The 13,417-nt window shown below is 40.6% G+C and overlaps 1 protein-coding gene across 8 annotated transcripts in view; it reads right to left on the bottom strand.

The window, feature by feature from the left end:
• The window catches only part of IL1RAPL2 (interleukin 1 receptor accessory protein like 2), a 386,734-nt gene that overhangs the window by 100,279 nt on the left and 273,038 nt on the right, over positions 1 to 13,417 (bottom strand). For 7 of the 8 annotated variants that reach the window (XM_042027854.1, XM_042027872.1, XM_042027822.1 and 4 more), the window contains one exon: positions 10,370 to 10,444. The exons of the other annotated variant lie outside the window; for it this stretch is intronic. In XM_042027854.1, the coding sequence (XP_041883788.1) occupies positions 10,370 to 10,444 (75 nt within the window). The remainder of the gene's footprint in view (positions 1 to 10,369; positions 10,445 to 13,417) is intronic. 8 annotated transcript variants of the gene reach the window in all.

The following is a 13,417-nucleotide window of genomic DNA, read 5'->3' on the forward strand; positions in this document are numbered from 1 at the left end:
ATTCAGCTTACTTAAATTTGCAACTCTGCTGGATATAAAATGAAATTTTCTTAGGCCTTTTAATTAATGCAGTGTGCAAGACTGCGCTAATTTGTATTTGAGTAATATAAAGCATTGCTCAAGTAAGTGTTTAGGCTCCTGTGAGCTGAAGTAACTGCACACCTGATTGCACATCAACGAGATCTCCGTGGATGTTTTCATGACTAATTATATTCACTTATTCATGGGACTAGAGCCAAGCATGTTAAAATTAGTAAGCTTCTCATATGGTATAAGCAGATAATAAAAACATACTCAGTAGTAGAAAGTTACAGTCATCATTCACTATTACTGCAGGCCTTTGCCCTAGGGTCTATCACCGTGTCCCGCAGCCGTAGGGGGGAGAAGGAGAGAAGATCCAGCAGGCAGGAATTGTGCAGCAAGATTGATTTATTTAATTATTTTACAAACTCTTTTATAGACTTTTTTCTTCATAGTCTAATTGGACAAAGATCAGCCATCCCTTGGGGGTGATTGGCTAAAATCCTAAAACATCCATTGTCAAAATATTTTTCTACTATACCATAAACAAGACTTTTTGAGGTTGCAGGTGTTCGGTTGTTTACAGAACTCTGCTACTATCTCTGTGAGAGAGAAAAAGTCTCTCACGGACTTAGAAAATAGCAAGAAAATCCTTGCTAGCAGCATTTTTGTATCCACAATTCACCATGGGGCTTGTTTTAAACTAATAAAGTATGGTAGAAATCAGAGTGCCTCTGCTGCATTTCCTCAGATTACTGCTTCCTCTATTTTTTACCTTCCATCTGATCAGGGGTTCTGAGAAGTCACGTAACATGTGTCTTCAGTAGGTAATAAAAATATCTCTTAATTTCAAGAGTAATCTTGCTCTGACTGTCTTTCATTTGGTCTTCATTGGATTGTGTATTGGTTTCACATGTCCTGGTTTTTGGTAGCAGGGGACAGCCACAGAGGTGGCTTTTGTGAGAAGCTGCTGGAAGCTTCCACCATGTCTAGCAGAGCCAATCTCTGACGGGTATGAAGATGGACATGCTGCTGGCCCAATTAGAGAAATTGGTAATGCCTCTGTGATAACATATTTGAGAAGAAAATCAAAACAACGCAGGGCATCCTGGCACAGTGCATGGCAATGTGCCAGTGCCGCCACCATTTCAGTGCAGCCTGCAGCGAGCTTTGCCTGCCTGGCCACCCCTACCCAGCCATACCGCAGGCAGAAGGGTGGCAGCTTCTCCTTCCCGGCACCCCACATGAAGAGAAGCATTAAATAGCACCAGTGCCGCAGCAGCCGCCACTGCCTGCACGGTGGTGGCAGGGGCCACGTGGTTGGCAACAGAAACGTGGCAAGTGATTCTGCGACGCAGAACCTAAACAAAATCAACCTCTTGGTGCTGCGGGATGCTGCAAAAACCTTTGAATTCGTGGAACTTGTTGGCAATAGTACCTATGGGCAGCAGTTTTTCTTCTAGATGGAGAAGAAGAGGAAGTGAAGACATAAGAGAAAACAACATGGTGGCACCAAGGTTAGTGAAGAAGGAGGGGGAAGAGGTGCTCCAAGAGTCAGAGCCAAAATTCTTCTGCAAGCTGTAGTGAGTACCATGGTGAAACAAACTGTCCCCCTGTAATCCATTAAGTCCAGGGGAGATGCAGAGATCCACTCGCGGCCTGTGGGAAAAGTGCTCACACCAGAGCAAGTGAGTGCCAGAGAAATCCAGTGGGAGACCTGAAGAAAGAGAGAGGGCCCTTGCTTCCAGAGATAAAGAAAGAGGGCCCTTGCTTCCAAACTAGAGCAGCCTATCCTTACAAGACTATACCTGTGGATGAGTGACCCATTCCACAGCAGTTCTGGGAAGACTGCTTTCCCTGTGGGAGGGATTCACGGCACAGCAGAAGAAAGACTCCTCTCCCTGAGCGAAGTGAAAAAGATCTCAAGTGACGAACTGACGAAAACACACCACGCCCTGTCTTCCCTGTGCTATCAGTGGGAAAGAGGGAGAGGCTGGGGGGAAAAAAGGGTGTTTTAAAGGCTTTTTTTACTTCTGATTATCCTCCTCTGACTCTGTTAATAATAAATTTACTTGATACCTTTAAATTTGAACCTGTTTTGCCCTTAGGGTATTTTTCTCCCAATCCTCATCTCATGAGCCATTCATTAATTTTTTTCTGCATAAACAGCTTTCATGGGTGCCTGGCATTTGGCCAGTGTCAAACCATGACATATTACAATATCTGACACAAAAACTAACTCAACCTCGTTCTAATGGTTGAAGTTCAATTACCTAATACAAACTATTTGTTTCTGTAGGATGGAGACAAACACAAGGGTATTGAGGATGAAGGTAAGAGCAACATTTATCAAACATGGATTAAATGAAGCAAAGATTTGGTGAGTAGAATTCCATCTCACTTCTTTTGAAGGACTATGACAGCTTTGATTTTCAGAGCCTCTAAGATCATGACATTATGATATTGAAATTTTAAGAAATAAAAATTATACCATCAGTCTTCATTTTCTGCACTGCTGCGTTTGGAACAGATTACAAAATACAATTTTCTGTTATTTTTCAGTGAAGGAGGAAAAAATCATGAGAACGCTTAGTCTAGATTTTCATCTTCCCTGCCCACTGAACAGCAGTGCTGTGATGCATGACCCTGACCTTTCCCAGCTTTGTATATTTTGACTGTTTGCCCACTCAGCTCCATCCCTACATTTTAGTGAGGCCGTAAACAAAAGATATGGAATGGCATGCCCAGCAAATCACAGAATGCTGAAAAGGTCAAAATAGTAGTGCCGAATGTTTCTACTCTGTAATTTACAGAATATATGAGGCATTCACATCTTAATAACTCATTCACATGACAAACACTGTAGAGGGAATGTAAAATCGCAGCACATGAATTCCTTCCAGTGACAGTGTTTCCAACAAGCATGGAAAATGGTGCAAACTTTGCCCTGTGGTTCTCTTTTCTGGAACATTAATATTGTCTGACTTTCAATGCACAATAGCATATGTCTGTGGACTGTGCAGTTAAACGTCTCTGTGTTTGCAGTCAGGCTCAGAGCCCAAAAGGCAATGTCCCTGAGGCAAAAAATCCAGGTCAAAGCTTTCTCCATCTGTACTCCTTCTTTGCTCTTCTTGGAGCACTTCCCCAATGCCAGGTGATTTTATTGTCACAACATTCCTGAAAACTAGAGAAGCAATATCCTCACCTTAAATGAGGACAGAACACTGGTAAAGGTCAGGAGAGTTACAGCAGAAAAAAGCCTCACAGCTCTTACCAACAGCTCTAAGCCCCTGCTCTCCACCAAGACCATCTTTTCTACTTCCTGTCTCATGGACTGAACTCCATTTTTGCAGAAACAAACTTGTGCCCATTTCCCAGACACTAGTCAAATGAAGTAAATTGAGAAACCAAACAAGAGATCCTTTAGCCAAGCTCAGCACAGCTGCATGTCTGTGGCAGCTAAAGTGATGGTTGCATTTGTTAATGGCAGTTTAATCCTAGTGAAGTGCTAAAGGTCTGTGTCCTGGACATCCCCACACTACAGTCACCACTTTCAGAGGAAGATTTACTGGAGCAAGACGATTTGAGGCATTCTTCAATCATCATAAGTTAGCTAATGCCCTTGAATGAATGCCTTGGGATAACTGTAAGTCAGGATATACTGGAGTGTTTCCTCTTAACCACTTTCTTGGAACAAAAAAGAAGACAGCGGATTGATTTATAGTATTGCTGTTTCAAAACTAACTGCAAGGGTGTCTATCTGACACCAATTAATCAATCTTTTCTATACAGACAGAATCATGGTGCCCTCCGAGTATATACTGACCTAACATCCACTGAACCCAACATAAGCAATAAAAAGTTTATGGAAAAAATACAGAAAAAAATTTGTAAAGTGCTAAATCTTAATTTCTGACATATCTGTGCCAATCCCATGAATCCCAATGGGTGTAAAAACCATGGATCAGCAGTCAGAATTTGGCTTGTCTTTCTAAGCCCATTAAAACAAAAGACAGAAGTGTGCCAATGAACTGTTCTGTTTCACAGATGAAAACCTGGATTAACCATACAAAAAGCAAAACAACAGTGGATTTACACCAGCTGAACCACAGATCCCAGCCCAAGTCTCTGAAGTGCAGCATTTCACCATTACCCCTGAGAGAAGCATGAATATTAACAACATACCAAATTAGCATCAAAGCATTAGCAGTAATACACTTTGGGTATTTAGGGAACTACTTCTAAACCTAAATGTCAGACAATTTGTCTCTAATATTCCCTGCAGATTAGTACAGAATGATTGCAATAGATGTAAATCCTGCCTCCTTTCCTACAGGCACGTACAGCTGAAATAGCTGTGGAGCTTTGTGCTGCAAAGGAAGGCAGGTCCTAAAGACCATCCTCCCAGTTTCTCTTTTATTTCCTAGTGAAAATTGCTCCTTCATGTATTTCTGTGCTGAAACATGGAGCTTTTGGTACGAGAGTCTGCACTGCCTGGGGGGAGATGATTTTCCAGCACTGAGTCTGGGATGATTCACACAGCAAGTTTGTAACCTGGTGAAGGACGGGGAAAAACGTGTGAGGTTTGGTCCACCCGTGGGAAGAACAGGGATCTCCCAGCTCATCTGTGGGAGGAGGTAGATGCAGTGAAGAACCATGGATGACTGGAAGGTATGGAGGAGCCAACAGTGAAGGTACCAGCTTGCTCCTCCAGACAGCAACAGTACAGGGAGATAGCGCTGTGAGATGAAGGTGCAGCGTGGGGAGAACTGGGGATGGAGGGAACCGAATTTTTGCTGGTGTTGGGGTGGAGGGGACACCACCCACAGGTCTTATCTGCCTTTAGTCCCACCTTCCTTCTGCTCTGCCACTCACATCTGAATTTGTGAGGTGGTATGGGTTACTCCACATGGACAGAATAAGGCAGTAGAACATGATTTGGGGCAAGACGATCACTTATCCCACACTCAGGCCTCACACAAGGAAAGAACAATAAGTCTCTATGGATAACTTCCAGTCAGCCTCTTTGCTGACTCAGGACCCATTTGGATCAGGTCACCTCTGATTCCTCAATGTTTGTCTCTTCTATGCCATCCCAGCTGAGCTGGGAGGTGCAAAGCTCTGGGTTTGACCTGGCTTATGGAAACCCCGATCTACCTCTGAGAGCCCCTGCTAAGCCCTAGGCTGGTGAATGCCTGGGAGGAGCTGAGGAAAGAAAGGCAGCATGGAGTAACCAACATCCAGGATCCCTGTTTTTCATACATACTCACTACATTCCTGAGCAGTTATCACACATGACCCTTTAATCTGCAAATCAAAAGGCATGTCCACAACACTCAAGAGGCCTAACCACAGACAAGTATCAGGGCTCTTTCCACACTGCAAGCACACCAAATAAGAATTTCTTCCCAAGTTCAATTTCAAATTACTTGCTCTATTTGAGGCATTTCACAGTTCAAAATTTCTCTATTGCTTTCTGTCCAAGATTACTACTCTATTCAACTGCTTATCAAATACCTGTATCTTTAAACATGAAGAATGCAAGATTTAATGAGCAAATCTGTAATGAGAGACAGTGCTGGATTGTCTTGAATAAACAGGCTTGGTATGAAATGAATGCCTGAAACATCTTGCAGGGCTTTTTTTTTTTTTTTAACAATCATTATTTATTTTTAAGAAGAGAAGTGGCATCTCAGTGAAAATTGGAGTGACTGTGGAGAGTGAAGTGGTATATTTAAAATGTCAGTAAATGCAAGAATTTTCACTTCTCAAATAATTCCTTTCAGCCACTGCTGCAAACCAAAAGGGCTTTTTTACTCCTAACTATTTTCAGTCTATTCCTACACCTGTCAGCAGATGTAACTTTGTATATTCCCTTGCACTTGTTTTACAGTAGCTCTATTGATCTCTATTGATCTGCCTAATAATGAGTCCCAAGGAATTGTGTTGTTAAATCTTTTAGAAACAAAATCTTTCTGAAGAGTTCAGCTATTAGGAATAATGACAATCCTCATAAACTATGTGTTTTCTTTCATCAGCATCTTTAGAAACAGAGAAACTACCATGACAAAAGTGAGTTAAACCCCTTGAGGTCCTCCCTGTTCAGTAAATGAATTAACACAGAGGATGCCTGCTTTGTTTTGTAAGACTCCTGCTACATTTCTTAAGTAAACATCTGAAAACAAAACCAGGACATAGCTGAAAAGCGAATGATATGAAAATTACATATTCAATTAATATATACCCAAACATGCAAAATTCATTGCACTCAACTAACTCATTCATAAGGAAAAGACTTAACAATGCAGTCACTGTAATACATGGTAGAGAATTAACAGCTTTAGTGTCTGTTTTGATACTGTATTTTTAGCTTTTTTTATGCTCTGTGGAACACACAAATGAAAAATAGCAGCCATGGTGCAAGCTAGAGAACTCTGGCAGCTGCTTATACATAGACTGGCTAGATATAGATCCTTACAGATCTGTGTCCAGCCAAAAATCAGCAGAGCACAACTGTACTCCTTTCTCCCACAAATGTCTCTGCCACACTGTTTTTATACCAGCTGAGAGCTGGCAGCACAACAGCTCCCAGGGATCAGATGAATTTTGGCTTCTTGGTGCTACTAGAACTGTGCAAACTCAGAGGAGAAACCTACTCTGTAATCATGTAATCAAAACACAAAGGAATGGTTTTCCTTCTTTCCATGTTCTCAAAGCACTAAGAGTGAACAAAGTTAGCTGGAAAAGAATTTTAACAAATGAATTAAGAAATAAATCAGCAGAGCAATGTACCAACATGCCATCTTAAGACTTACAGCACAGCATGCTCCACTTGCTGTCAGACAGCTGTATGTGAAAATAGATAACAGCTCTTTAAAACTTACTGCTCACAGCCCCAAGACACCTGACTGAGGTCTCAATCTTTACTCTTCTAAATCACAAAAGGAATGATCTAAACTCAGGGATTTGGCATGAACAATCCATAAACACACTTAGGTTTATATGGTCAGTCAAAGTAACAGCAAGCTCCTGCTCTAAAAAAGGGGCCTTGAACAACTCAACTTTGAATCACAATGGCATACACTTTAATAAATTCACAGTCAGAGCTTTACATGGGAGATGGTCTTAAAGGCCTTCTGCCTCATCTCCTGGGCACAAGAGCTGAGTGTATTTCGGCCTGTACTATCAAATCTGATTTTAATGTCATGAAGACAACTCAGGAATACTTTTTGAGGAAGAACATTTTATTATCAGAGTAATACCATATATTTACAAAACAGACACTATATAGTAAGAACAAACATTATTTGTTAATACAGAGGTACAGTAAGATTAAATGTATCACATACCATGCAATCAAGAACTATTTCTCTACCGACCTCTATGCAAAAAACTAAAACACAAATAAAAAGGGTTCTTTTTCTAGTTTTGCTTTTACAAAAAGGAAGCAGTAAATGGACAATAAAAAAAAAATTCAGTCATTATTTCCTAGGTCGGCCCAGAGATGAAGTGATTATCTGACTTGGTAAAGCAACTGAGACAATGAAACTGTTTTGGACTATTTCTCCAGTCCTCTGGGATGCTCTTTTGTCCTCCTGTCAACCCTCCCCCATCTCTGGCTCTGTTTCTCCACCACAAGCAAATACAGAAAACAAAAAAGAAGCAAATTCCAGTTTCTGCTTCTCTCTAACCTTGATGGGATTGTTTTTAGATCTCTGTGACACTCCAAAGAAAAACAGAAAACACAAAAAGTACATTCCTGCTCCTTAAGAAGAACAAGGCAGGCTCTGGACCATGTTTGAAGCCTGAAAGAGCTCTTTTATCCACTGTCAATAAGAATTGTGCATACCTGTTTTCACTAAAACTTCTTATAAGATCTGAAAGCTAAAAGGTGAATACTGCAGTTTGGAGTAAGCAAATAAGCTGCTAAATAGTTAGGCCACTGCCTAGAGGCCTATGGAGATTTTGCATTGCATCGTGCTAATAATTAAGGATAAAGACAGTAAATAATTATTTATCTCCTCTACTTATACGGAAAAGACAGCTATTTCTTTAAAGATTAGTTTTCCAATAGAAAACGAAAATAATCTCTGCAGAACAAGTAGATGGATTAAACTCCACTTCTTTTGTAGTTTAGTGGCACATTTGTACTTGCATAACTACTGAAAAATCAGGCATATCGGGTGATTTGACTCCATGGGCTAAAGGGCCTGTAACACACAGAAATTTTCCTTTAATTTCTAATAAAATACTGAAGAATGTCAATTATTCAAAACTCCTAGGAGCTTAACAAGATTTCAAAGAAGTATTCTAGCAGGTGACCTTACACAAAACTTCCTCCCACGTTACATTGTGCAATCAAATGATTCCCAGTCCTTCAAGGCTCTGACACATTTCAGAGCCCAGCACAGCCTTCCTGCCCCACGCTGCTGGTGGCCTCCACAAGATGAAGTTGCTCCCTGAGAATCTTCCAGCTTTATCTATTTGCCAAGTTAAATCAAGAGGGAAATCAATGAACTTCACTGCAAAAGAAGTTAAGTTCAGGTTCCTTCATATGAATATGGTTTAGTGGCAATAACCAAACCCATTAACATATCAGAAAAAAAAGCACCATGTGTAAATTCCCTGATCTTAAGGGACAACTAACGGCTTACATTCCAGCATGTAAAGATGCAAGATTTGTATTTCCCTCTAGAGATATTCCAAAATCCTATTACTGAGCCACATCTCCATGGAGAGGAGGGAGTTTGTTTTAATTTTTTTAACTCAAACCTCTTTTTAATCAGCCAGAACAAAATGTTTTAATGCAAACACCACCAACAACAACAATAACAAAGAATTCAGTGCAAAAATAACAGAGTCCTGCTGGAACAGGGGAACTTGGAAGAGAAAATGAAGATGAAAGGAAAATGCAGGAAACAAAGACATGTACTCTGAGTGCCTTTATTACACAGATGTATGCAGGGACAGTGTGCTCCCAAAGGAAATCATTAGAAAGTTGACTTTTAAGAAGTTAGACCAGGAGACTGAATTCAGCCTTTTGGGTGATCCAAACTTCAACGATTGTGTTTTGCTGTTAACTTGGGTGGGGTTTTAGCTATGGCTCCAGATCCATTTCATATGCTCTTTTAGAGGCAATTTCTTTTCAGCTACAGACATTTGAGCCCTGTGGAGGGGAACCTAAATATGCACATATGCACCTGTCTGCAGAATTCATCTGGCACTGGCTGCTTCCCAGATCCAGTCCTGTCTTCCCTGTGCAAGCCCTTACAGACTCCTGAGTCAATTCAGGTGTATGAGAGAAAGCTACTCTTTAAGATTAGCTAGGGTCACAAATAATTTATATTCTCACATTCAAGAATTGAAGTCCCATTTTTAAATAATTCATAGCATCCACAGTGCTTCTCTGACATTGTTTGGCACCTGGTTTAAGAACAAGGATGTGTCTTTGTACGCATCTCAAACAGAACCCTGTACAATTTCACAAATACCTTTACCACAATGTCACCAGCCCTCTTAAAATGTTTCACGCTGACCCTGCTCGCCATTAAACACCATTCCACCTCTGAGTCCTAGCCAGCTTTGGTATAAAAGGAAGAGAGTCAAGCTCAAGAAGGAAAGTGCCACAGTTTCAGCACTGAGTGAATAATCCCCATATGCAATACATCTCTTGTAATTTAAGCTCATGGCACCACAGTCCTCAATAGCAACTATAATTCTGCCTCTTAAAATTAGAAATCTATTTTCAAGTCACTGAAAAAAACCTCTGGAACCTCAATGCTGAGCAGTTTTTTCAGTATCACAATGCCCCACAGCTCCCCAAAGCTAGCAGAACTCTCTAACATTATTTTCTAACATGACTGAAAATAGAGGCTGCTAGCAGAGATTCAGATATGTGCATTCACAGAAGAATATATAACAGGAGTGCGAAAAGCATACAAGCATTTTAGTCAAAAGCCCTTTCTGGCACACATTCAGAACAACCTGAAAATGCACTGCTTTAACTTTTGAAGGAATCTTTTATGAGAATATTTGTCTTAGGGTGAATGTCAACTGACCAATACAGCACCAATGTAGACATATATTACTCTACCAATTATATATTAAGAAGAGTATCAGTGCTTTATATTTAATACCCATTGTAACCAATTAGTACAGCCATCCCCTGATGTTACACAAGTTCATTCCCTTAAATTGCCATGGCAGTAAATTCTACCATTATAAATGAGAAGCTGCAAATTGATTTGCATGTAATAACTACCACTAAACCTTTCTTACCACTTCCAATTTATCCCATCTGCTACCAGAGTGGAAGTTTAGGATCTATTATTCCCAGAAGGGGACTTACCCAGCTGGACATCTATAACAGTTGGCTGGTTCTCCATGGGGAACAATGGCTTTGGAGGTTTGTCTGTGAGTAAAGCTAGAAAAGAAAATGAGAAAAGGTAATGGAAAAATTGAGACCAATGATTGCAAAAGAAAAGCTCTGTCAAGTAAGCAATCAAATGTTTGTATACTTTATGGCATGTAAACATTTATTACATACTATAGTTGTTACACAGTCAATGTGTTACCACCTTCCTTGTGGCCGTGGTGATCCCCTTATTCAACAGAAATGAGCTATTTCAAGAATTACGTTTTTAATACAAAGCAGAAAAACAAACTCAATTTCTCACTTTTAACCTACATGTAATAACTAGAACAAGCAGTTTAGACGCTCATGTTGCAAAGTTAACAAAATTAATTTGAAGTGCCAGACAAATCTATCTCAGTGTTACCAGTCCCAAACTGTCTTTATGCCTGTCCAAAATAATACATAGAAAACTTGCACATAATTGTGCTTGAAAGACCCTAGCAGCTCCACAGTAGCTTAGACTCCCACCCCAGCAGGTGGGGTACCTGGACCCTCTCATCAAAGCCTGAGTGGGGACCCTGCCTCCTGCTGGGCAGAAATATCTCCATCTGAGAGCAGGAAACAATATCCCAGCCTTGTCCTACCAGGGGACTGCTCCAGCAAGCAGGTAACACAACTATTAAAAAACATACCTACAGGCACAGGCTTCACGACCCTGTTTGAAAACTTAGGGGCAGACAGTGCAAATAGGTTTTGTAAATTTGGCTTCGCTTGAAATAAACAACTGTGTATTCATGGAAATGGGGAGAAGTGCTTTTAATTAAGTATAGCATCTTGCACCACATGAAATTAAACATTTCAAAATTACCTTCAAACTTTTCCTGTTAAAATTCATCACCTGAAATTATTTGATCCAAGTTTGTAAAATAAGCAACAATTGTCAACCTACAAAAGAATTTTACATCCACAATGGCCTCAACAGTGTTTCAGTATCTGGTATTTACAACACTTTTTTTCCTTAGCTTTAATCAGTTTTTCAGGCTTTTATTGCTACATTTATTACATTATATTATTATTTTTCATTTCTGGTACTAAACTGTACTCAGTACATTGTAGAACATGGAGAAAAGCTGCTGGAGCAGCTTCATCCATGCTGCGTCGGTGTGCTCAGGCTTTCCTTGCTCAATGTTCTCTTCATATCCCATTCCCACCTACACCCTTTGTAACCCAGTCTGACCAGGGCTTCCCCATTTAGCTCAGCTTTACTTGCAGCCTTTGGAAGTTTTCTAAATGTGCTCCTGCATGTCACATTTTAAATGGTTATGTTCTGCCATTTTCTTCTTGGAGACTAATCACCATAATGAACTGACAGCCTGTCAGAGCTCTTTCCATAGGAACTGAAATGGCCCAAAGGGAATTTGAGATAAGAAGTCAACAAACTGCTCTTCAATGTCAGATGTGTTTACTGAAAACAAAGGCTATTCTTATTTTAGAGGTCAGACATCAGATCACTTATTCACCTTCTGAAATTCATTTTTGGTCCTTCTTAAACAGAAAGGCAATACAAGATGTTTTCAGCTACCAGTCTTACATGGTGTCTGCACTTGATGAAGTCCAGAAACAACCTTTATTCAAATTCCTGCTCCTCTACAAGAAGTTTCTTTAATTCTAAGAACAGTTTTATAGACATATGGCACTGATTTCCAGTCTTGCTCAAGGAAATGAAGAACAAAAAGTTAGTGCTGTTACTGTATCAACATGTATTTAACAAAGCTAACGCTATAAACTGTTACTTGACCTCCCACAAAGCTACATGAAATTAAAACAGTTAAATGCACTGTAAATGCTCTTCCTGTTATCCAAGGGGCAGTAATCCTGCTATGAAACTGAACCTCCTTCATGAACTGTCAAGGGAAGAGCTGGGATACAGCTGTCTAAATTTTTTTTTCCCTTCCAAATGCCGTGGAATGTGGCATGTCCCTGGGCTGCTCTGTGCAACAACACATACATGGTGAAGCCACTAGAACAAGGATGACATCAGTTTCCCACGGCAGCCACCCAAACAGACCTACCTTTGGAAGGTACTGGGTCTGACAATGCAGCAGCCCTAAGGGGCTGCTTTGCCTTTCCTCATCATTCTAGGATTTCATCCTGTGACCAGGCTGGGGACTGCCTTGGCTGGATTTGTTTATTAAGTGCTATCAGACAGATACAGCACAGAACTGAGACTGAGGGGAGGCTTCTATGCCTTGTCCCACGATAACAGCACACACTACCTGGGGTGTGGCTGGAAGCCACAGGTGCTGGATGACAAGCTGGAAAGACATTTCTTTACCCAGAGGCACCTGGCAATACATGTGTCTCCTAAAAGAGCCTGGTGAATATGGCCAGAGGCTGTTTAGCATCCAGACTGCTCAGAGACCATCTAAAGTGCTGTTTCCTCCTATGCTTATATTCGCCCCATTCAAAAGTAACACAAACTTTAGAACAATAATCACATTGCTGTGATTTCAACAACACTTGTTATTCCATTTGTCCATAAGAGTTTTAAAGACACAGTGTTGTACTAATCAATACACTGATGTGATCCTCTGCAGCTGTTCATACAGGTGCATTTTCTTTCCCAGCATACATAATACTTTTATTCTCTTTGTCATAGTCACAAGGAGTATACTGTCCCACCAGAAGTGCTGCAGAAAAGCAGAGAAGAGACCTGTAAAAGATTTGGTCTCTCCAGTTAGTTAAACAGTGATCTTTGTCAGATAAAGCAGAGCATGATGTGCTGCACAGGTCAATGTTTAGCTACTCACAGGACCAGCTAAAAAAGAAAACTGCCTTAAAGGAGTGGCTCCTGCTTTTAAGCACCAGTGAAGCCTCAGAGCCCAGAAGCTCATTTTTTTCCCCCACCACAGCACTACTGTTTAAAAAATCTGTCATTCCATATTCAGACACACTAATGAGTTCTCTTGAAAAAGCACAAAGCAGTTGAAAACAAACAGCCTTAGGATATCATTACTTAGGGATAATCGGTGATAACCAGCT

The sequence above is a fragment of the Corvus kubaryi genome, unplaced genomic scaffold (assembly GCF_017639235.1).
Source record: "Corvus kubaryi isolate FWS band 111438036 unplaced genomic scaffold, C.kubaryi_AGA036_p1.0 130, whole genome shotgun sequence".
Classification (NCBI taxonomy): domain Eukaryota; kingdom Metazoa; phylum Chordata; class Aves; order Passeriformes; family Corvidae; genus Corvus; species Corvus kubaryi.